We start from the raw sequence: 22,970 nt of genomic DNA, 5'->3' as shown, positions 1-22,970 counted from the left end.
AGAAAATATCCTTCATCCACCTCACAGAGCTGTTATAGGAACCAGATAGGTTGACTAAGGAATGCTCAGAAGGCTAGGTTTGACTGCAGGACAGTGAGCAAATCCCAGTCCCCAGCTGTACAATGAAGTAGTTGGACCAAAGTGTCTAAGGGTCCCTCAAGCTATGATATTCCAAATTCTACTTCTACCTGCTTTGAGCAACTATGTACTCTGCCCTTTCCCAGAAGATTTTGTTGTGTGGCATTAACACAGTTCTGCTGGTCCCCAGGGTACCAGGCAGAGGGAGAGCAGCTGGTCCCGGCAAAGGGAGATCCCAGGGCGGGGTTTTGAGTGAATAGGAAAGAGGATGCTAAGTTCGGTCGGAGGCAGAGGAGCAGTTCAGCCTTCAGTCCCTACCTACATAGGTGGGTGCAGCCATGGACCCCCTCACGGTAAGAGGCCCTCTGCTCCCCTGCCTTTCCCTATCCTAATCCCATTTCTGGCTATGAACGAAATAATCAGTTGGTCCCGGGGGTGGCAGGAAGACCCTAGCTGCTGGGAGGTGCTAGACATCACCGTGTCATTGGAAGAGCCCCTGGAGCCCTAAGCCTGGGCCCAGAAGAAAAGAGCAGCAAGGATGTGCCGGGGATTTGGCTCAGTGGTTCCACCGCCTGCTTCGCAAGTGCAAGGTCCCCAGTTCGATTCCCGGTACAAAAATAAAAAAAAGAGCAGCAAGGATGGGAGTGGGCCTCCTAGAAGAAAGGAGCAGCAGTATTGAGGGGAAGAAATGCCCTGCAAAGCAGGCAAAGCCAAAGCAAAGATGGCTTGGTGGAGGAAGGGCATGTTAGAATCCTGCTAGCAGTCCTGTTCAGAGGTGGGGGGTGAGGAAGTCCCAGTCCAGAGACCCTCGTGGGTGGACTTGTCTAGACCTGCCCTTCAGAGATGCCCTGGGGCCTTCAGAGAGATGAGCAGCTAGAAGATAAAGTCAACAAGATGCAGGCCGGGGATTTAGCTCAGTGTTTTCGCCACCTGTTGCACAAGCTCAAGGACCCAAGTTCAATCTCCAGTACCAAAAAAAAAAAAACCAAGATGGGAGCTGGGTCCTGGCCAGACCCTGTGTGCCTGTGTAGGGTTAGGCCTGCTTGAACTGCCCTTGCTTGTGTCCCCCATGGTGTGTGTGGGTCCCCATGGTGTGTGTAGGTTCCTGTGAGTATAGAAGTTAGCCTGAGGAAGAGCCTTCCCTTCACTGTGACAGACCAGTTTGGTACTTTGTGACACAAGAATCTACAAAATAAAAAGGTGAATATGTTTTACCAGTGTGTGTTTGGGACAAGGAAGACTGTAATGGTGGCTGAACATGAGGGTTAAGAGCATGAGAATGTTAAACTAATGGAACTCAGGGTCCTATCCGCTCCACTCCTACACCCAGCCACAGCCTAACTGGACCGAGATTGTGAACAAAAAGCTCAAGTTCCCAAGTCCACTCCTGAGTGCCATCCAGGAGGGGCGTCTGGGTCTTGTACAGCAGCTGCTGGAGGCAGGAGTAGAGGCCACCAGCAGTGGGCCAGGCGGGCCCCTGCGGAACGTGGAAGAGGCTGAGGACCGCTCCTGGAGAGAAGCACTCAACCTGGCCATCCGCCTGGGCCATGAGGCCATCACTGACATGCTGTTGGCCAATGTGAAGTTTGACTTCCGGCAGGTCCATGAAGCCCTGCTAGTGGCAGTGGACACAAACCAGCCAGCAGTGGTGCGTCGCCTGCTGGCCCGGCTGGACCGGGAGAAGGGTCGCAAAGTCGACACTAGGTCTTTCTCGCTAGCTTTCTTTGACTCATCGATCGATGGCTCCCGCTTTGCGCCTGGTGTCACTCCGCTCACCTTGGCCTGCCAGAAGGACCTGTATGAGATCGCACGGTTGCTCATGGACCAAGGCCACACCATTGCCTGGCCCCACCCAATCTCCTGTGCCTGCCTCGAGTGCAGCAATGCCCGCCGCTATGACCTGCTGAAGTTCTCCCTGTCCCGTATCAATACCTACCGCGGCATCGCCAGCAGGGCCCACCTCTCCCTGGCCAGTGAGGATGCCATGCTGGCCGCCTTCCAGCTCAGCCGTGAGCTCAGGCGCCTGGCCCGCAAGGAGCCTGAGTTTAAGGTTGGTACTCAAAATTTCCTCTGCCTCAGGGCCCTGTATCTGTTCATCCACAGGAGCAAGTCTGGGCCTGTGGTGGGTGGTCTGGGAAGTGGGAAGCAATAGGAAAAGGATGAGGCCTACTCTGTGCTTTCTGGAAATGTCTGTTTTGATAAGGTCACAGTCCCACCCTGAGGGAGATTTCATTCTAATAGCAGAAATCAGTCACTCTAGGGACACCTAGACTTAGGGAACAGGAACAGCCCCGTCTTAGGAGTGCCCTAGGTCTATCTGAGGGGGAAGAAAGAACATAGACAATGGAAAGAAAAGCAGCTGGACAAACTTAGATGTGACATTCAGTGGAACATCTCTTTGGGGTACCTGCTGTGTATCTCACCTGGAACATTGTGTGCTGGTGCTCTCAAGCTTGTGGTCATGAGACCCTCAGGACTTCACTTGGTATGGTCAGGACCTCACTCAGTGTGGTCAGGACTTCACTCAGTACCTCTGTAGATGGTCCTTACAGGGCTTCCAAAACTGGGAAAGTCAGGAAAGCTGCAGCTGTTGTGTTCAGGAAAGGCTCCCTGGAGGAGGCAGTGTTAAACGTAGCTGTGGGGTGGGTGGTTTGGTACAAGCGACAGAGAATTTGAAGTGGGGCTATAGCCCTTCCAGCTGTAAGGGAGCAAAAGTGTAAGTGGTGGTGAGTGCAGAGGACAGCGCAGGATTTAGAATGCAGGGCATGGGCCTGGAGGCTGTGACTGGTCAAGGGCTGGAATTCCGCCAGTCCCATTTGCCCATCCTTAGCTCCTGGCATTCCATGTGTTTCAAGCCAGGCATGATCTCCGGTCCTCAAGATTGCCAGCAATGAGGAAACAGACAAGGCTATTAAAACGAAGGTCCAGGGCAAGATGTGTGTGTGAAGTGCTGGCTGGGGAAGGAGCACACTGCCCCAACTCGGGCAGGATGGGAGAATGAAAAGCTCCCCCTGCGAGTCTAGCAGGAAAGGCCAGGCCTTTCCAAAGGCCCACCCTCCATTCTCACTGCAACTGTGGAGGGTGCACAGCACACAGGGAAACAGGCCTGGAAAGTGGAAGTACCTGAGCCAGTGTGACAACACCTGAGGGACAGTTCCAGGAAGTAACCTGGCCTCCTGAAAGCTGGCCTAGACCCTCTGAGGAAAGGGCCCATAGAAAACTGAGAGTAGTATGAGTAACCTACCTTATTCATTTCTGCATGTCCTAAAACTGCTAGCACAATTCTCCTATAATGTAAATTCCAAGAAATATTAAGTGAACACATGAAAGGTATAAAGATTAGGACTTAAAGGGGGTCAGGAAATAAGAATTATAAAAGGGAGGGCCGGGGATTTAGGTCAGTGGTTCTGGCGCCTGCCTTGCAAGCGCAAGGTCCCGAGTTCGATCCCCGGAACCAAAAAAAAAAGAATTATAAAAGGGAAGTACAGTACAAGGAAAAGGCAAAGATGACAGAATTAGATTGAAGTGACTTAGTGGTGAGGTAGAGACACCACCAGATAAGCAAAAGATAACACCAAGAGGGACCTCATCATAGCAGGAAGGATTGAGACAGCAGAAAAGAAAGAAATCGGTGACCTGACCCAGTGACGCCATGTGTAGAAAATGATGGCCTGAAAACTCAGAGAGGAAGCAGGGTGAGCTAATGGCGCTGGATCCACAGTGTGGCTGACCGACAGACCTGCTTCCCCACAGCCTGAGTACATTGCTCTGGAGTCGCTGTGCCAGGACTATGGCTTTGAGCTGCTGGGCATGTGCCGGAACCAGAGCGAAGTCACTGCCGTGCTCAACGACTTGGCCGAGGACAGCGAGGTGGAGCCTGCGGCTGAGGGCCTGGGCCAGGCCTTCGAGGAGGGAATCCCCAACCTGGCAAGGCTGCGGCTGGCAGTCAACTACAACCAGAAGCGGGTCAGCTGGGCCCTGCCCACCTCCCCTCCCTCCTGGACCCCTTCCCCTGCCTCCTCTAAACATGCCCCACTCCATCCCCAGGAGACCCCTCTTCCTGCCCTCAGGACCTCCATGGTGAGCACTCTCATCTCGGCCCTTGAAGGCAAGAAGAGAAGGTCTCTGACCCTCCCTCCTTACTTCGCTCCAAGCCCCTCCACTCACCCTATCCCTTGGAGAACGCATGACGCACCAGGTGTCTACCTTCCTTCACACTGGGACAGTTCACCTTCCGGCCTTGAACCTGGCCTGCTGAGTGACTTCAGTCCAGCCTTGTTCTGTCATTAGACTTCAGCACCTCACTTTGTACAGCAAGATTAGAGTACATCTCTCAGGGATTGAACACCTAGTGATTATTCTCTGCCTCAAGCTAAAACATGCTCCATTTGCAGCTTCTCCTGCCCCTTACTCCCTTCTCTCATCTGCCCTCAGGTAGCCTAGCCAACTGGAATGTAACCAAAACCTTTCCTTGATAGTGGCACCTCCGGTCCTGCCCCTCCTTAAAACAGCAAACCTTCTTTCCTTGCTGCTTCCTTTCTCAAACTACTCATCCAGGTGTGGTGGCGCACACCTGTGATCCTAGGACTGGGGAGGCTGATACAGAGGAATCTCCATAGGTTCACGGCCAGCCTGGGCTATATAGCAAGACCCTGTCTCAAAAAAACAAAGAGGCCGGGGATTTAGCTCAGTGGTGCCGCTGCCTGCCTGGCAAGCACAAGGTCCTAAATTTGATCCCCGTACCATAAATAAATAAATAAATAAATAAAACAAAGAGACCATTTAGACTGTTGTTCCAAATCTCTAAGAAGGCAGGGAACTGGGGGTTCTACCTACCAAGGCCTGACTTAGGTTCAGGAATGCAAATCCAGAAAGCAGAAAAATCTTCATATTTCAGCTTCCTCCTTCACAGACAAGCTTAGAGAGGGAAGGATCTACCAAGGGTTGCATAACAAGTGTGTCTGTTCTCTTCTGAGCTGTGGCAGGAAGTAAGGGCTCTGGACCCAACTGACCCCTGGTCCTCTCTGCCTGGAGGACGCCCCCTCTCATGCTCCATCTCTGCTTAGTTCGTAGCACACCCCATCTGCCAGCAAGTCCTGTCCTCCATCTGGTGTGGGAACCTGGCTGGCTGGCGTGGAAGCACCACCATCTGGAAGCTCTTCATTGCCTTCCTCATCTTCCTCACCATGCCCTTCCTCTGCATTGGCTACTGGCTGGCACCCAAGTCCCGGGTACTAAGGAAAAGATTAAGCAAAACTCCTTTAGTGAACACTTGGTTTATGCCAGGCTAGCACAACCCGAATCTGGGGGCTTAGCCAATGTTCCCATGCGGTAACTTGAGGTAGGTCTGGAAGGTAGGCATTACACTAGTGCTGTAGGGAGGAGGACCTTTAGGCACAGGGAATGGAACTGCTTTCTTTGTCCAGAGTACATGGCAAGTAGCAGTAAGGATTTAAGCTAAGTTCTCTCTGCCTCCAAAGCTCGAATCCCTCATACAGCAGCCCATTCTCCTTCAGAGAGCCCTACCCCAACCAAGTATTTCCTTGAGACTCCCCACTGTGAGCAAGGCATTATGCCTGGCCCTGGGATATAACAAAGAATGAAGCCTGTTTCTGAGAACTGGGTGAGGAGCAAGGAAGAGTATGGAGGAAGAGGAATGGCCTGGGAGAAGGCCCAGGGGAGGGAGAGTGCACAGCACTAGAGAAACTAAGGCACAGTGAGTAGGGCTGTGGGCGGGGTCCAGAGTTTGCAAGTCATGTTAGAATGGAAGTCATTGTGGGGTTGAGGTAATGAGTGTCCCCACCGGCTCTGTGCTTTGGAAAGCTCCCTCTGCTCCTGGTGGGAAAGATGGGCTGAGGGGAGAGGCCCAGATTTAGGGCACTGTCGGAGTGTGCATGTGACAGAAAGTCCCTGGCTAGTTGACCATGTTATTTTATGTGGTAGAAGAAGCAAATTTAGGATAGAGGAGAAGAACAGACCTTTTAGCTTGCTTGAGTTTGGTCCCTGTGGGACTCCAAGGGAAAAATTACTTTACCTCTGTGACTGTCAGTTCCTGAAGAGATGGGACTAATACTTCATATGATTGTGAAGGAGACAACAAATAGGGAAGCATGGGGCCTAGCTGGGCATAGTGGCTCATACCTGTAATCCTAGTACTCTGGGAGGTTGAGTCAGGGAAATTGCAAGTTCACATCTAACCTGGGCAACTTAGTGACTTAGTGAGACCCTGTCTCAAAAGAAATTTAAAAAGAGGGGCTGGGGTTGTAGCTGAGTAGAAAGGGTCTGAGTTCAATCCCTAGTACCAAAAAAAATATATAGGTCATTATATGTTCTCAACAAATGTCTGAATACATGAGTGGGTGAATCTGAGAAAAGCAGAGCTGCATTGGGTTGAGCAGTCCAGCAGAGCTGCCAGGAGGGGAGACGACAGGACACTGAGAGCCATGTTCTCCCACTTTCCCCAAAGCTGGGCCGCCTGCTGAAGATCCCAGTGCTGAAGTTCCTGCTTCACTCTGCCTCCTATCTGTGGTTCCTCATCTTCCTGCTGGGAGAATCCCTGGCCATGGAGATGCAGCTGAGCACCTTCAGTGGCCGCAGCAAGAGTGTCTGGGAGACTTCACTACACATGATTTGGGTCACAGGTACACGTGTGGGGCTCTTTATTTGTGGCATTTCCCTCAGGGCGCCCTCACTGTCCTTCATGGTGAGCTCCCCAATACAGGGGGACTTTGCTTCCTTAGATGTCCTTCTCTTCACCCTTAATCAGGGAACCTAGCCCTGTGGCAGACTCTCTGAGCAAGGACCCCATTCTACCCCTTCCCTGGCACCAGTCACTACCCACTCTGGAGAATCCTGTCCTCTCACAGTGAGGTTCCTGTCCACAGAGTCAGGTGGCACTTATCTCAGTATAAATGCAGCCCCCAAGTACATGACCAGACAAACTATCCCAGAGGTGTAGAACAGAAAGGCTCACAGACCAAGTAAAATGCTCGAATCATATAATTTATTAGTCATGATGGTGTCATTGTGAGGAAACTGCACAGTGGTGCCTTGACAACCACTTGATCTTCGGGAGCAACAGTTGCAAGTGTGGCTGGGCACAGGTGTAGCTTGCCGATTATCCTGATGAGCAGCTATGACTCTTACCTGCATTCTTTGGGCAGAGAACATGTGGAGCCAGTGTGGGGGTCACCAGTGCTGATTTAAGATCTCACAAATACCGAGGGCCTCCAATGCCTGTGTATGTTCAGTGTGTCATGGGTATCTCGTGTCTGTCTATGTATGTTCACACACGTACACTCGACTCACTTAACCTGTCACCCAGGTGACTAATTTATGCCTGACATGTTTTGTCCATTCCATTGATTTTCTTTTCTATGTGAGAACCAAGTCTTCTCAAACAATTCGGCAAATGTAGTTTACGAGAACCCCAGAGCTCCACACAGCCTCTGGTTGGTGAGCTCAGCAGGCTAGACTTGGGGTCCCTCCCTCAGCTGTCCTCCCCACTTAGCTCCAGTTTAGCATACTCCCAAGTCACCAGTATGCAGAGTCCAGTACTCCTCCCGGTACCAAGCTAGTTAGTGATGGCCAAAAGGAAAACTGACCAAGAACCTTTGGGGAAAGAAATCAGAGTACCGCAAGAGGGAAAGCTTCTCATCCTTTTGTTTACTAAAGATTTATTGACTTACTCTGAATGGAGATGAAGCCAACACAGTTCTGTGGGGGAAGAAAAGTCTTACAGAGCAAAACTCATTTATTTATTAATGAATTTTTGCTGAGGCCCTGCTGTGAGTGAAGCCCTGAGAATACGTGGATAAATTAAATATGGTTCCATCCAGTCAACACATATTTACTGAGCACTACCCCACGCACAAGGTACTCTCCTGCCACAGAACACTCATTATGGCTCCTGGCTGTATCATATGTGATATGTTGAAACATACAATAAGTGTTTGAATTTTTTGGGGGGGAGGTTACCAGGACTCAAACTCAGGACCTTGCACTTGGAAGGCAGGTGCAGTGCCACTGAGCTAAATCTCCTGCCCTGAATTTTAAAAATTTATTACAGTAGAAGACATACTGCCATTAGTCCCCCTCAAAATAATTCCCCTGGCTTTGAGCACACTTATCCCATCATTCTTGTCACTTTCTGAAGTAGTTCAAGAAGTCCTCCTGGTTTGTTTTTCTTTTTGTTTGGTTGGTTTTGGTTTTTTGAGACAGAGTCTCAGGATCTCACTACATAGTTCATGCTGGCCTTGAACTCACTATGTAGCTGAGACTGGCCTTGAACTCGAAGTGAATGTCCTGCTTCAGCTACCTGAGTGCTGGGATTATAGGCATGCGCCACCACACCTGACTCTGGATGTCTCTTTCATGAGCATCTTTACAAGGTGTAATTTAAAAATACAGTGAATGCTGCTGCTGAGTGTCACGCAATGAAAACGCAGTCTTATAAAAATATTAGTGTGTCTTCAACCTTATTCACCGGATCTGGTACTGGGGGACGTCTGGCTCTTCTCCAAAGTCAAAATGACTATGAAAGGTAAATATTTTGAATCAGTTCAGGACATCGAGACAGCCACAATGCACAGCTAAAGACACTCATGAAAGAGGACTTCAAGAACTGCTACAGAAAGTGGCAAGAATGATGGGGGAAGTGTTTTTGAAGCAAGGGGGAGTATTTTAAAGAGGATCAGTGTGTCTTTTGCTATAATAATTTTTTTTAAATTTAAACATTTTCTGACCACACCATGTACTCCCACTTGTCCCCAGGTCTTTGTTGTTCATTTTTCCTACAGCATGAATCCCTTCCCATGTGGCCCCTTTACCTGGTTGGTTCCTTCTCCTCCTTCAGCCTCAGCTTAAATGTCACTTTCATTGAGAAGCTCTCCCTGAGCCCCAAATCCGAGGAAGATACATTCTTTTTCAAACGTAGGCCCTTGTGCTTGCAAGGCAGGTGGCAGAACCACTGAGCTAAATCCCCAGCCCGCAAGATACATTCTTTTTTTTTTTTTTTTTTGGAAGATACATTCTTAAACAGCCCCTCCCTTACCCTACTCCTCAGCTTACCTTGTCTCCCTCACTAGATTATCAGCCCCACAAGGATAGAACTATTCTGTCTCTTCCAACACTGACATATGGTAGGAGCTTAATAAATATTTAATTTGTTCTGTGCATTGGGGACAAGGATATGAATCAGACACAGTCCCTGCCCTTGGGGCTCCAAGTCTGGGGGGAAGGACAGACCCCCAGAGAGAGACTGCAGTGCCCTGCGGTGATGGCATCACAGAGATGTGAACAGAGCTGGGAGAACACAGAGCAGGCGTGGCTGACTCACTCCACCTGCTCAGGATTCTTCTCAGAGAAGTGATATTTGGCCTGAGCCACAATTGTGATTTGCGCTTCCAGAGGATGTGGAAGGGCATTCTAGGCGGAGGGACAGTGAGTGAAAGGAATGGGAAAGAGCACAGGGTGGCCAGATCACCTTGCTAATGGGTACCAGCTCCCAAGATGCCCCCACCCCCAGTTGGGGCCCCACTGAGACATGGGCACTGAGCAGGCTGGTAATTGGGAGCCCTTTCAAATCACATCAACATTCTTTAAATATTCACCCAGTATTTACTTGGTGGATGGCAAGGAGAGCAGATGTAAATCGTCTCCCTCCAACACAGCCTCGCCCAGCTGTTCTTCATTTCCAAGTGTCAGCTGCCTGTGATCCTTAGTGCAGGTCACACCATCCCTGAGGTCACACAAACTGCATCAACAAAGAGGCCTTACCTTCACATACGATCACTTGCACCTGGATAGATTACGTTTGCATCTTGGCTTCTCTCCAGTGATGTTTTAGCTCCCACTCCCAACAAGAGGGTCCCCCTCCCCATAATGTGCCTCTGACCTGAAGGAAGAGGGAAGCTCTGCCCCTCTCTGTTCTGACCCCTGCCTCCTGCTCCAGGCTTCCTGTGGTTTGAGTGTAAGGAGGTGTGGATCGAGGGCCTTCGAAGCTATCTCCTGGACTGGTGGAACTTCCTGGATGTGGTCATCCTGTCCCTGTACCTGGCAGCCTTTGCCCTGCGCCTCCTCATCGCCGGGCTTGCCTTGGTGTCCTGTAGGGATGCCTCTGACAGTGCAGCATGCCGCTATTTCACCACTGCTGGTGAGTGTCCTTGTGACCCCACCCTCAGTCCCCTAGTCCCTGCTCTTCCGGCTCTCAGCCACTGCCTCAATCCGCCCTGCACAGAGCGAAGTGAGTGGCGCACCGAGGATCCCCAGTTCTTGGCCGAGGTACTCTTTGCTGTCACCAGCATGCTCAGCTTCACCCGCCTGGCCTACATTCTGCCAGCCCACGAGTCGCTGGGCACTCTGCAGATTTCCATCGGCAGGATGATTGATGACATGATCCGGTGCGTACCAGCCCTCCTCAGGGCACCTTCCTTTCTGATACTCTCGGTCTGACGTCCTTGGTTGGCTCTAGTGCAGTGCAGTTCCTTACGTGGGTTGGGCTGATCTCCGTTAGCTGGGTGATCTTGCCGCCTTGGGCTCCACACCCCTTCCCTCTTCCCGGAGCCTGACTCCCCCCAGGGTGGAGGCCTGCTCTGACCCCCCCACCCCCCACCAGGTTCATGTTCATCCTCATGATCATCCTGACTGCCTTCCTCTGTGGCCTCAACAACATCTACGTGCCCTACCAGGAGACAGAGCAGCTGGGCAAGTAAGCTGGGGCAGAGCAGAGGGCCAAGTGGGGAGTCTGCAGCCTGAGCTCCTCCTTCTCCTTCCTCCATTTATTCACTCAGTTCTCTTACTTGCTTATTTTCTCATTGATTCATTCTGTCCCTCATTTGTTCATTTATGCATTCATTTATTCACTCGTTTCTTCCCTAAACTTTAAATATTTTCCTACAAAAAAATTGAAAGAAAAGTTCTGCCCACATACCCTTTACTTAGATTCAATTACTACTATTTTGCCACATCTGCTTATCTATTGTTCTCTTTATTCTTTTTTCCCCCCGTAACATTTAAAAGTTGTAAATATTGGGCTGGGGATTTAGCTTAGTGGTTCTGCCGCCTGCCTCACAAGCGCAAGGTCCCGAGTTCAATCCCTGGTACCAAAAAACAAAAAGTTGTAAATCTCATGACACTTCACCCCTAAATAGTTCAGGATGTCTCCTAAGAGGATAACCACAAAACCACTATCACACTCAAAAATATAGGGGCTAGGGGATGTAGCTCAATGGTAGAGCACTTGCTTAGCATACATAAGCTCCTAAATTCAATCCCCAAACCACACATACAAAAAAATTTAATATTCACACCATAACATTACTTACTGTGCAGTCCTTATTCATATTTCCCCAATTGCCAAAAAAAAAATCTTACTATTTTTAAAAAATCCCATAGCCGGGCCAAGGATTTAGCTCAGTGGTTCCGCCACCTGCCTCACAAGCGCAAGGACCTGAGTTCGATCCCCGGTACCAAAAAAAAAGAAAAAAAAAACCAAACATATTGGGCCAGGGATTTAGCTCAGTGGTTTCGCCACCTGCTGCGCAAGCGCAAGGACCCGAGTTCAATCCCCGGTACCAAAAAGAAAAAAAAAAAAAAAATCCCATAGCCAGTCTAGGATCATGCTTGCATTTTGTCGTCACATCTCTTTAGTCTCCTTTAATCTAGAATATGCCTTCTACATTTTCTGTGTGCTGCATGACAAAGGAACTTTTTTGTTTTGTTTTGTTTTGTTTTGTTTTTGGTACCAGGGATCAAACTCGGGTCCTTGCACTTGCGCAGCAGGCGGCGAAACCACTGAGCTAAATCCCTGGCCCAAAAGGAACTTTTTTGAAGAGTGTGGGCCAAGTTATATTCCACAGCTGGGATTTATTTCCTCCTGATTAGATTCAAGTCAAGGAGTTGGGCAGGAGCACAACCTAGCCGGCGGTGTGTACTTTCCACTGCACCACATCGGGAGGCATTTGAGGTCAGGGTGGCCCACTGGTGGGCCCATTGGTCTAGCAAACCTCTCCCCTGCAGGGCTGCTGCAGGAGCTCTTTTAGCAGCCAAGAGACATGTTGAGACACTGGCACAAAACTGCTCCCTGGCAGCCTTTCACCCAGCGACATTAGCAGCCATAGATGATTCTTACCTATATTGGTTTCCACAATGGCAGGAAAGATGGGGGGAAGAAGAGAAGGAAGAAAAGAGACAGAGAAGGGAAGAAGGGAGGGAGGGAAAGCAAGCAGCCAGGAAAGAAAGAAAATAAAAAGAAATACTTTCTCCTAGCTGAGCACAGTGGCACATACCTGTAATCTCAGCACTGACGAGACTGAGGCAGGAGGATGACAAGCTCAGGGCCAGCCTAAACATAGTGAGACCCTGTCTAAAAAAATAAAATTAATGATCCATTAAAGTCATTATTCTTTTTGATACTGAATTTTTCCTAAACAAGGCCAATAATTAAACTCTTACATTTGTTTATTTATTCACTGATGGGTCATTCATTCACGCACTGTTTAAATTGATTGACTTTCATAGTTGTTGAGTTCACAGCCTTACTGACACCTTCTTTGTGGTAGGCCCCGTCCCTGGTGCTGGAAGCACAGAGAAGTTAGCCAGACCCATTCTCATGGAGAGAGTCATGTGCGCAGATAAGCTCAGTTTGACAAAATAAGAGCTAGGAAAAAGCAGGCCATATGCTGAGGGTGTCCAGAGGAAGCCCCTTTGTTCATCTTGGATGGTCAGGGAGGGCTTTTCAGAGAAGGAGAATGTAGATCCACCTGGAAGGGTTATGGACTTCAGAGCAGGTACAGGGAACTCTGATGACTTTCCAGCAGTGGCCCGGTCATAAATTCTTCATGAGTGCAGTTGTGTACTTGGGCCTGCAGATAAAGGTTGAGACTCTCTCGTGGTTTCGGTGTATATGGAAGCTTTATTCAGTCCCCTTACAAAGACTACTTGAGTTGTTGACCTGACTTCACATTATTACTGTAAAGGAACTGCGCTTTCACAGTTTAAACCATGAATGGTAGTGCCAGGCACAGTAATTACTCATTCCAGCCTGCTTTGTGGGTGCAAGTGGTATTGCTCCACTGCAGCTGGGCAAGGCTGGGCCCTCCTGGGCTGTTCAGTCATGAGTGATACCAAAAGTTTTTTTGCAGAAAGTAGACTTGTGGTTGAAGGTAACTAGGAGCATCTGAAGGTTGACAAGCAGAGGTACAACAGATTGCATCAAGAAAGAACACTGTTGGCGCAATGTGGCGGGCAAAGTAACAAGAGACAGGCTCATCCAGAGGCTCCAGTAATCTATGCCTGAACTAGTGCTGAGATGGAGGAACAAGACCGATTCACAAATAAATCCAACAAGAAGGAAAATGACAAACACATTCTGCTGGAGGGAGGGAAGGCGGTTCAGGAAGGGCTGCCTTCCTGGCAGAGGTGGCGTGGAAGTTGCTATCACTCTGCTCCATACCACCATCCTCTCTCCCACCTAGACCATGGCCCTTGTTTCTCACCAGGCCTTCACTCACTCACCTCTTTCTTTGCAGTCTACCCACAACCACCAAAATGATCTTTTCAAACGTAAATCAGTTATCACCTCTCTGCTTAGTACTCATCATAGCTTCCTATTGTCCACAGATCCTGGAGCTTTGTTTTTGCTCTTCAAGATCCCTACTAACCTCACACAAGCCATCTCTTCTGGCCATCTCACCCCCACCCCAGAACATAAGGTCCTTGAAGACAGGGACTCTACTTGTCTCATTCACTCATGTGCCCTTAGCACTATGACCCTACATGCTCAGTAAATATTGGCTGACCAAAAGAGTAAAAGTTGGATCTCAGAAATGACAAGTGTCTGTGTGGGCCAGGATGATTCCAAGGGCTCCATGGACACATGACACCTTTGGCTGGGTCCTTGAGGGTGAGGAGTGGGTCTGGGTGGAGCCCAAGCTCCTCCCCCACCCCCATTTCCTATCCTTTCCTTGGCCAGTTTCAATGAGACGTTCCAGTTTCTGTTCTGGACCATGTTTGGTATGGAGGAGCACAAAGTGGTGGACATGCCTCAGTTTCTGGTGCCTGAATTCGTGGGCCGGGCCCTCTATGGCATCTTTACCATCGTCATGGTCATTGTGCTGCTCAACATGCTCATTGCCATGATCACCAACTCCTTCCAGAAGATTGAGGTGCGTGAACTGAGGCCATATTAGGGCCTGGCGGAAGAGTGAGAAAGGAACAGAGAGGAATGGGGACAAAGAGCTGAGGCACCTGGTTTCCTGCTCTGCCTCCACTGTTGTCTTGTGGCTTTGTTCAAATTCTCCTCTGTAAAATGAGGGTCTTAGTGCTGTCAGTGTCCCCAGGCACCAAGTGCAGTGCTCTGTCCACTTTTTGGTCAGGAGGAGTAGTGCAATGTGGAAAAGTAGATGGGAACGTGAAAAGGAGAGGAAGGAAGTGGATGGGCTAGGGTGTGCAGGCTGGAGAATAGGCTTGGCAGGAACAGGAAGTTAGAGAAAGGAGGGTAATGGGGGGAAGAGGAAAGGAGACAAGCAGGCAGTGTGTGGGTAGTAGATGAGGTTGGAGATAAGGATGAGGAAAGGAGAGAGGTTGGCACGCTGGGGAATAAGAGATAAAAGGACTGGGGGAAAGAGGCAGATTGAGTGAGCAAGAGGCCCGGGTGTCAAAGTAGTCCTTGCACAGCCCTCTCCCTCCTGGCCCCCAGGACGATGCTGACGTGGAGTGGAAGTTTGCTCGCTCCAAGCTCTACCTGTCCTACTTCCGAGAGGGCCTGACACTGCCTGTGCCCTTCAACATCCTGCCTACCCCCAAGGCCTTCTTCTACCTTCTCAGGTAATGACCTCAAGGCTTTCACCTCCAAACCCCAAGCACCCAGCTCCTGCCCCCGTTTCCTCAACCCCATCTCCTGACTAACATTCCCACTATCGAAATCTCTCAGGAGAATTTTCCGGTTCATCTGCTGTTGCTGCTCCTGCTGCAAAACCAAGAAGCCAGACTACCCCCCAATCCCCACCTTTGTAAGTACCCCACCTGCTTGTTGGTCCCCCTCACACCAGGCTTCAACTGCATTACTCACACTACCCATATGCATGCACACCCCTGCCATGTCTGTCTTTCTAGGTATGTTCCCTGGAAAGCCTGTCCCCAGTTCCCACTCTCATGTACCTTCTCTTTCCCTCTTCCTGGCTCTGGCCATTTGCTAAATTTCTAACCCTGGATCATACAGCCTAAACAGAAGTCCATGCCCCGCTACTCCCAATCCACAAATACCCTCTAAGCTTCAGATGATCTGTGCCAAGATGTGATGGAATGTTTTTCAAAAACATTGAAAAGTCAAGGTTAAATGCCCCACCAGTTGGGGAATTAAAAGTCCAACAGAGGCTCAAGAGAGGAGGGTGTGTGTCTAAGCTGCTCATTTACTTCTCATTGTCTGCACCCCAGCCCATCTGGCTGGGCATGAGAGCCCCTTCTTAATTCAGATCAACATGACTTCCAGGTGTATACAGGGTTTTCCCACCTCTCCTCACCTCACAGCCTTCACTTCCAACCCCAGGTTCTCCCAGTCAGGTCTTCCCTAACTTCCAGTCCCTGTCCTTCTACTTCCCAGGACTCCACTTTGAGATGGAGGTAGACCAGGGTCTAGGTGTATGGCCGATAGCAACAGAAAAGTCTGCACAGACTTCTCCTTGGTCTTTTATTCCCAGAGCTGGACAGCGATTAGAGGAAGGCTGGGGGTGGAGAATCTCCCTCACCCTCCTGTCTTCTCATTCTAGGCCAACCCAGGGGCAGGGGCAGGTGCTGGGCCTGGGGAGGCAGAGCGTGGATCCTACCGCCTTCGAGTCATCAAGGCTCTGGTGCAGCGCTACATAGAGACTGCCAGGCGGGAGTTCGAGGAGACCCGTCGGAAAGGTTAGTTGTCCACCTCCAATCCTGTTGCTTGATCAATCCTTTTGCTTGATCAAGTGGGATAAATTCCCCACACCCAGACCACACCCCTTATTCACCCTGCACTTATAGGTGGCCCATTGTGGGATCCTGCCCATTGGATCCGGCAGGAAGCTTGGGCTTGGAAGCCATAACCTGCACTGTGTGGTCCCTCACACTCAGTGACCCTCTGACCCATTCAGGCATTTATTCATTCACTTCATTTAGCCACTTATTTTCCTACCCTGGCTCCTATATTCATTTATTCTCATTCACTCAGGCACACTCATTCATGTAGCATTCATTGCTGTGCGCTCCCTTGTTCCAGGCTGTGTTTGGAGGGAGGGAACACTGTGTACACACAAGCATGGCTTGCAGTATAGGGAGAAATGATCAATCCATCATGTTGGGCAGGAAGTGCTCAGCTAAGAGAGACCCAGGCTGCAGTGTGAGCCAAAGGACAGAAAGAGCTATCATTTTGAGAGGACTGGGAAGGGAGAAGTTGGAGGGAGGCCAAGTAGAATGTGAAGTGGGCCGGAGGGACGGGTAGGAGCTGGCCCGGTGCAGACTGGGGAGAGGGCTGACAGGGGTGAACGTACAGATCTCTGCTCATTAGAAACTCTCCATAGGACTCCCTACCCCTTTTCTGGTCCTGAAGAGTTTCTTTATGTCACCGCCTTCCCACCACTACTCAGCTTCATCTGCCCCAGATTCTGCTACCCACCTGACCACCTCCCTGGAAACCCCCAGACAGTGTCCCTGGGGTCTGCTGAGGGAAGTACTGAGCAGCCTCATTTTCTGAAAGACTTCCCCTCAATGCTCTGCCTCTTCAGACCTGGGCAACAGACTGACAGAGCTGACCAAGACTGTATCCAGGCTGCAAAGTGAGGTGGCCAGTGTGCGGCGCACCATGGAAGCAGGAGGGACAGCCCGGCCTCCCGATGGTGCCAGCATCCTCAGCCGCTACATCACCCGAGTTCGCAACAGCTTCCAGAACCTGGGCCCCTCCATCTCCGAGACCGCAGAGCTGATCATGCCAGGAATTGTGCAGACCCAAGACTCTTCAGAAACTGGGGTGCAGGGTGCAGGAGAGGCTGAGACTCCGGCTTCTGGAGCGGATGGGCTCTCCTCCCCGACTCATGTGCTGGTGCACAGGGAGCAAGAAGCAGAGGGGACCAGGGACCTGTCCGCAGGGAAGGATTTGGGGGCCAAGGGGGAGTCCTAACACAGCGGAAAGGTCCCTTCTTCTGTTGTGGGGTTCAGCAGCCTAGTTGAGTGGGGTTAGTGTCACTTAGGAGCCTGTGTGCTTTCCTTCCTCAATAAAAGTTCCCAATGTGGATGGCGGTGGGCTCTGGAGAGGGTGAGAATTCTTGTCACTTGATGTTTTCAAATCCTCCCTACACTCCTGCCCCTCAGTGGACCCTGTGTGAGCAGGGCAGAGGGAAATGGCTTCCTCTGGGGTTTCAGGGGTCTTGGGCTCAGAATTCTACTTTGCGCTTCCTCAGAACTTTAGTGAAAACAATTCTGAACTAGGAGGCAGCAGGCTCAGGAAGGAAGATGCCTGGTTTCTACATTAACTGTCTAACCATGAGCAAGCTATGTCCTTCCTTGGCCCTGCATTCCTCATCACACAGACAGGAACCCATCTGTCCCCTTCAGGGCTGTTGTGAGGACCCTCTAGTTGTTAAAGCTTCTGGGCTTGCAAGCTACAGCATGTGACAGGGGACCATGTCTAGAAGTGATAGGGAAGTTACTCTTCTTTAGTCCCTCAGTCCCTGAGCCTGGCAAGGGCAGGTGGTCCGGTGTCAGAGAGTAAACCAGTCATCAAATTCCATGTCTCCACACTACAACACTGTTTAATTGAGTGGCCAACACAGCACTTCCCTTGCTTGTCCCAGGAAGTCCCCACCACATAGTGGGACTCCCTCAACCCTGCCATGGCCTCAGGTCTCCCCAGACCCGGACTGAGGAGACGGCTGCTAAGGCTAGGTCCGGAACCATGCTCTTGCTTCTCAAGGCCGTTTTAAGCCCGTTTTCTTCACATGAGGCTCACCAGTTCCCAGGATCCTAAGTGGCAATGTTGGCTTTCAGGGCCCAGCTTCTGAGAGCTGGAACTTCCCAGGGGCCAAGAATGGGGTCTTCCACGAGAGCAGAGGGAAAGCCCCTTCATAGGGTGACTCTGGCTGCCCTACTGTTGGAGAAAGAAGAAAAATCAGTGAAGGGCTCAGAAGGCTGAAGGGGAGTCGAAGCAGCTGACAGAGGAGGCAGGAAAGTAACCCACCTGGTACCGACACACAGCCCCGCCTCTTCTGCCCTGCAACAGACAGCTCAATGAGCTCAATGAGACATAGGCCAAATGTCCTTCTTAGCAGGTCCTGGCAGGGCCATTCCCCCTCTCTGTCTGTCTTTCCCTTCACCTAATAACAAACTTCTGACTTCCCTTCCTTTTCCCTTCCCCCGGAAGTCCTTCGGATTGCCTATCCATCCCTGTTCCCACCCACACCCAGTCACTCCTCCATTCAGTGCCCCCTAACCCTTGGGAATAGCACATTTGTGACCTGTCACCCCCATCAAGCCCGGGGCTTCCTGAGACCTAAAGCTGTACTCCTGAATCTTTGCTGTGTATGCCAACTTCCTTAACCAGGCTCCTTTGGTCCAGGAGACTGTGCAGCAGGTGGAACTTTTTGAGAACATATAGGCTCATCTGAGAATATTCATGGATCTGGAAAATGCTTATAGGACCTGGCAGACTGATTCTAAGAGGACAACTGCAGCTCACTTCCTGCCTCCAACTTTCACCATTAACCAAGTGGTCTCCTGAAGACTCTGGGGACTATGTGGGGACATTCTGGCTTATTTCACCCACCCTGCCAATCCCGCATTCCCCACGCACAGCTCACCACCCAGATATGCACAGTTAAAGTGGCTGCAGGTCTGATTATAGCTCCAGAGAGTCACTATGCTCCTGGCTCCATCCTGGGAGAACCCAGTGACCAAGAAGACTTCATGGGGGGGAATCAGCACTTCACGCTCCTCAGGGAAGACAGACAAGGCCTGGATAGAGGCCCCAAAGCAAGTCCTTAGAGAGAAGAAGGTGGCATTACCAAACCTGCGCGCCACTGCCTCATCCAGGGAGCTGGAGGCAAACTGGCCAAAGCGGACCAAGTCCCCAAGCCTCTTGGGTTCAAAGTGAAGGCTGCTCACACCTCGAAACACCACCGCCCCAGGTGCCCTGCTGCAGCCTCCACTGCCCTGCAGCAGCTGTAGGCCTCGAGTCAGATAGAAATGCAGGGCCTTGAAGGGAAAGTGCCTCATGTAGTGCTCCCGGGAGCCACCGCCCGTTCGCACAGCCTGGTTTAGCTCCCAGTACAAGGTGTTAGATGAGTTGGTATAGACCATAATGGCTATCCCATGCTGGGCTTTGAAGCCAGGGGGCAGAGTGAGCCCTCGACGCTGGTACTCCCAGGCTTCCTGGGCTGCTTCCCAGGACTCCCGCAGCAGGGCATGGTGGGCCATCTCCTCTTTTAGCAGGGCGGCTGCCTTCTCTTCCATGACCTCCGAGCAGCCCACATAGGCATCATCAAAAGTGTCTGGAGCCAGGCCCAGGGGCAGGATAGGAACAGCCTGGGCCTATGGGTATAAGGAAGAGAGGAGCCACAATGGGAAAGAATGTAAGTTCATAGCACTAGATAGGGGTCCTGGTGGCAGGCCAGTTCAGAAATACAGAATCTCCTTCCTTTCTTTTTTTGTTTTTGGTAGCACTGGGGATTGAACCCAGAACCTCCTTGCAAATGCTAAGAAAGCACTCTACCACTAAGCTATATCCCTACCCCTTCTTAGTTTTTATTTTGAGACATGCCCAGGCTAAATTGCCCAAGCTGGCCTTGAACTTGTGATCCTCCTGCCTCAGGGTCTCAAATGGCTGGGATTACAGCGTGCACAACTGTGCCCAGTTCAGAATCTCATTTCTCTGCCCAAACATCTGGTGTATGCAACTTGGCAAGGGCCTAAGGAGAGGCATAAACAACACAGGCTCTGGAGTTGGACCGACATGGATCCAAACACCACCTAATAGCTGTAAGATCTTGGCAAGGCTCATCTTTTCCGAGCTTCAGGTTTTCCACCTGTAAATGAGGATACTTCCAACCTTGCAGGGATATTGAGAGGATTGTGTGAAGGTGACTTCTGGACAATCTAAAAGGTGTCATCTTATCGTTAGAAATGTTTCTGAACTCAATGGGAAGGTGAGCTTCCATGACTCCAGGCACTTTCTGGCTCTAAGATTCAGTCTGCTGATGATAAACAAGCACAGCCAATGGCCAGTGTTCACTGTCCAACTACCTGACGCCATTATTTCCATCCTCCTCAGACTCTTTCCCTCTCATCCTTTGGGAAGCCTTTGTGAGTGTTCAATCAGTACTCCAAATCACTGCCAGTTCTGAGATTCCTGCGTTTTCCCCGGCTTCAGACAAAAGCCTTTATCCTGCCAGGTATGGTGGCTCATGCCCATAATCCCAGCATTCAGGAGGCTGAGGCAGGAGGATCCCCACGAGTTTGAGGCCTGAGCTACATAGTGAGTTCAAGTTCAAGACCAGCCTGAACAATATAGCGAGAGCCTGTCACAAAAAAACCCCACCAAAACAAAACAAAACAAAAAAAAGCCTTTATCCCAAGCCTGGGGTCGGGGTGGTGTCCCAGAGAGCAGCACACAGGTAACCAAAGCAGCTTGGGAGGACAAAGTTGGAGGTAGTCCCTAGAGAGGGCTGACACGTAAGGAGGCAGGATCACAGGAGGAGCTGTGGATGTCCATGGGTTCTGGGACAGGGAGTGGGAACTTGAGGTTCCCCAGGGCTGGAAGCTCCTGAGAGGAGGAGGATTCGGTGCAATGGAGGGGACGTTTGAGGCGTCACCCCCCAGTCCACCTCCTCAGGATCTGCGCCCCAACAGTCCCCTTGGTGGCAAGGGATGGTTCCGGGAGTTACCTGCCAGAGGGTGTGGAGGCCGAGGCAGTTGAGGACGATCAGCAGAGCCTCCAGCGTCATCCCTGGAGGAGTCCTGCACGGTGAAGTCCAGGTGAAAGTGAGACCTGCAGCGCTGGAGTCCCGGCTTCGATGGGCCCCAGGCCCCTTCCTCCCGCCACTTGAGAGATCCTTGGATCCACGCCCAGGCGGGCGCGGGCGTGTTAGGGGGCGGGGCCTACGGGTGGGCGGGGCCTTGGATTTTATTGTCCCCTCTCAAACCCGAGTCTTGGCTCCCCAGACTCGCAGACACCCCCCACCCAGCGTCTCCGCGCCCGGATGCTCCGACCCACTGTACAGGTGGGGCGGTCGTAGGGCTCCGCCTGGAAAGCCGGGTCCGGGACCAAGGACCCACCTGGAGGCTGTGCGGGCTGAGGGAGGACAGCGCTGGCGCTAGCGGCTAGCAGGGGGCTAGAGTCGGCGGGCGCGGCGCTCTCCGCAGATTGCCACACAAAGTCCCGCGGCTAACTATAGCCCCTGGGCTGTAACCCGACACCTGTCGCCCAACAACGGACGCAGGGCGTGGGGAGCGGGAGTGGCGGAGTGAGGGGCTGAGCGCCGAAACTGCCCTGCGGAGGACGGTGGGTTCCCCTCCAGCACCCTCCGTGCCAGGCCAGGTTGGAGAAGGAACTTGTGAGACTCTGCCTCAGGGGGGCCTAACCAGGCCCGCCCTGCCCCCAGACCACTCGGCCAGGGAGCTGGGCGAGGGTCGCTCCGGGGCCAGCACTAGCCAAGAGGGGCCACTGGTGCAGTCGCTGATTTGCATACGATTTGCATATGGCCTACTCGTTGGGTCACGTGCTCCAGCATCTGCGCAGCCCCCGCGCCCCTCCCTCCTCTTTATCCCCTGCCCCTTCCCCAGGGCAGAGTTGAATCAGGGGCAAGTTGATCTCAGATTCTGGTGACCCTGTGTTTGTAAACACTAGCTCCCTCTCCCCGGGGACTCCTCTGGGCCAGTCTATAAATAACCGGGCTCTGAGTTTTGGATGCCCTATTAGAGGTAACTGGAGAAGGGGCCAGCTGAGGAATCTGTAGGTGGCATCACCCTTAGCCTGAAGGAGGGGTAGGTATCCTTTCCTCCGCAGAGCAGGGCTCCTGAATGTTAGGATCTGAGAGATGCTGCCTGCTGGGCCAGGGGTGGGCATGGCAGGTTAGACCTATCCAAAGGACTCCATCCCAGTCTGGCTCATTAATTTGTCCCATGCCTGTCCCAAGCCGCTCTGATTGTCAGCCAAATGAAGAGTTTCCTTCACCGCCCAGAGTCCTGCTTTTTTGTTTGTTTGTTTTCCCCCAAAACCGTTCCTGAAGACCAAAGAGGAAGAGGAAATATTCCAAGAGCAAGTGTGGAGGAGGATGGTGGACAGAGTAGCATCCCCCCAAACAGAGTGCTCTTACCCCCTTCCAGTGAGAATGGCCACCCCAGGGCCCTCCTCAATGAGAAAATCAGGAGTCACTTTATGGTTCACTGTCCTTGGGAAAAATAGCACCTTGCCTACACATCCCGCCTACCCTTCTCCCTGCAGGGACCTGTGTGTTTGCAGTTGCTGGGACAAGAGATGCTGTGTGGGGACAGCCTGGCCTGCTGGGACAGCCCCGGAGCCAGACTTACAGGGGCCGCTGCTTTGTCCTCTCTACACCTTCTGGCTTTAGGAATTGCTTCTCCCATCCTAGGACCTGTAACCTCCACAAGGCCCCAAGAGATAGAGTCAAATATAGTCATGGGGCAGGGGCAAGTCAGGCTGGAGCTGAGATACAGAATCCAGGCTCTTTAGTCCAAATCTCTCCTTGCACCTTGGGTGAGTCTTGATGCTCACAAGAAAGAAACAAAATGTAAGGAGATGGCCCTGGGCTAGAGGTGTGGCAGCCACCTCTGTCCTCTTCTGGGCTGGCCAGAGGGAGGACTCAACCCAGGGAGGAGGCAGCTGTCCCAGCTGAGATCCTCCACGCCGCAGACAA

General features: G+C 51.5%; 2 protein-coding genes across 7 annotated transcripts; one reads left to right on the top strand and one right to left on the bottom strand.

Annotated features, from left to right (window-relative positions):
- Nucleotides 1-1,166: 1,166 nt before the first annotated feature.
- LOC101722638 (short transient receptor potential channel 2) lies at nt 1,167-17,347 on the top strand. The gene is made up of 13 exons (XM_021243254.2): nt 1,167-1,185; nt 1,380-2,128; nt 3,832-4,044; nt 5,145-5,309; nt 6,545-6,719; nt 10,031-10,231; nt 10,316-10,478; nt 10,694-10,786; nt 14,051-14,243; nt 14,777-14,904; nt 15,011-15,089; nt 15,846-15,981; nt 16,830-17,347. Exons 1-13 carry the CDS (start codon nt 1,167-1,169, stop codon nt 17,219-17,221), a joined length of 2,706 nt encoding a protein of 901 aa, XP_021098913.2. The 3' UTR covers nt 17,222-17,347.
- A 485-nt stretch (nt 17,348-17,832) lies between these two features.
- Art5 (ADP-ribosyltransferase 5) lies at nt 17,833-21,558 on the bottom strand. Of its 6 annotated transcripts, none has more exons than XM_004863445.4 (5): nt 21,370-21,558; nt 20,979-21,051; nt 18,897-19,626; nt 18,278-18,310; nt 17,833-18,187 (listed from the first exon to the last, which is right to left on the bottom strand). In XM_004863445.4, the coding sequence occupies exons 2-5, from the start codon at nt 21,036-21,038 to the stop codon at nt 18,084-18,086; spliced, it is 927 nt and encodes a 308-aa protein (XP_004863502.1). In that variant the 5' UTR covers nt 21,039-21,051; nt 21,370-21,558; the 3' UTR covers nt 17,833-18,083. The 6 variants fall into 6 exon arrangements, with proteins under 6 accessions (XP_004863502.1, XP_021098962.1, XP_087067988.1 ...); XM_021243303.2 differs by having other exon boundaries at nt 17,833-18,184; XM_087211862.1 differs by having other exon boundaries at nt 19,101-19,626.
- Nucleotides 21,559-22,970: the final 1,412 nt, after the last annotated feature.

Source organism: Heterocephalus glaber, unplaced genomic scaffold, assembly GCF_053883595.1.
Source record: "Heterocephalus glaber isolate CG9 unplaced genomic scaffold, H.glaber_assembly_v1.0 deba00001428, whole genome shotgun sequence".
Taxonomy (NCBI): domain Eukaryota; kingdom Metazoa; phylum Chordata; class Mammalia; order Rodentia; family Bathyergidae; genus Heterocephalus; species Heterocephalus glaber.
The sequence above is the reverse complement of the archived record's forward strand: the minus strand, read 5'-3'. Positions and strand labels throughout refer to the sequence as shown.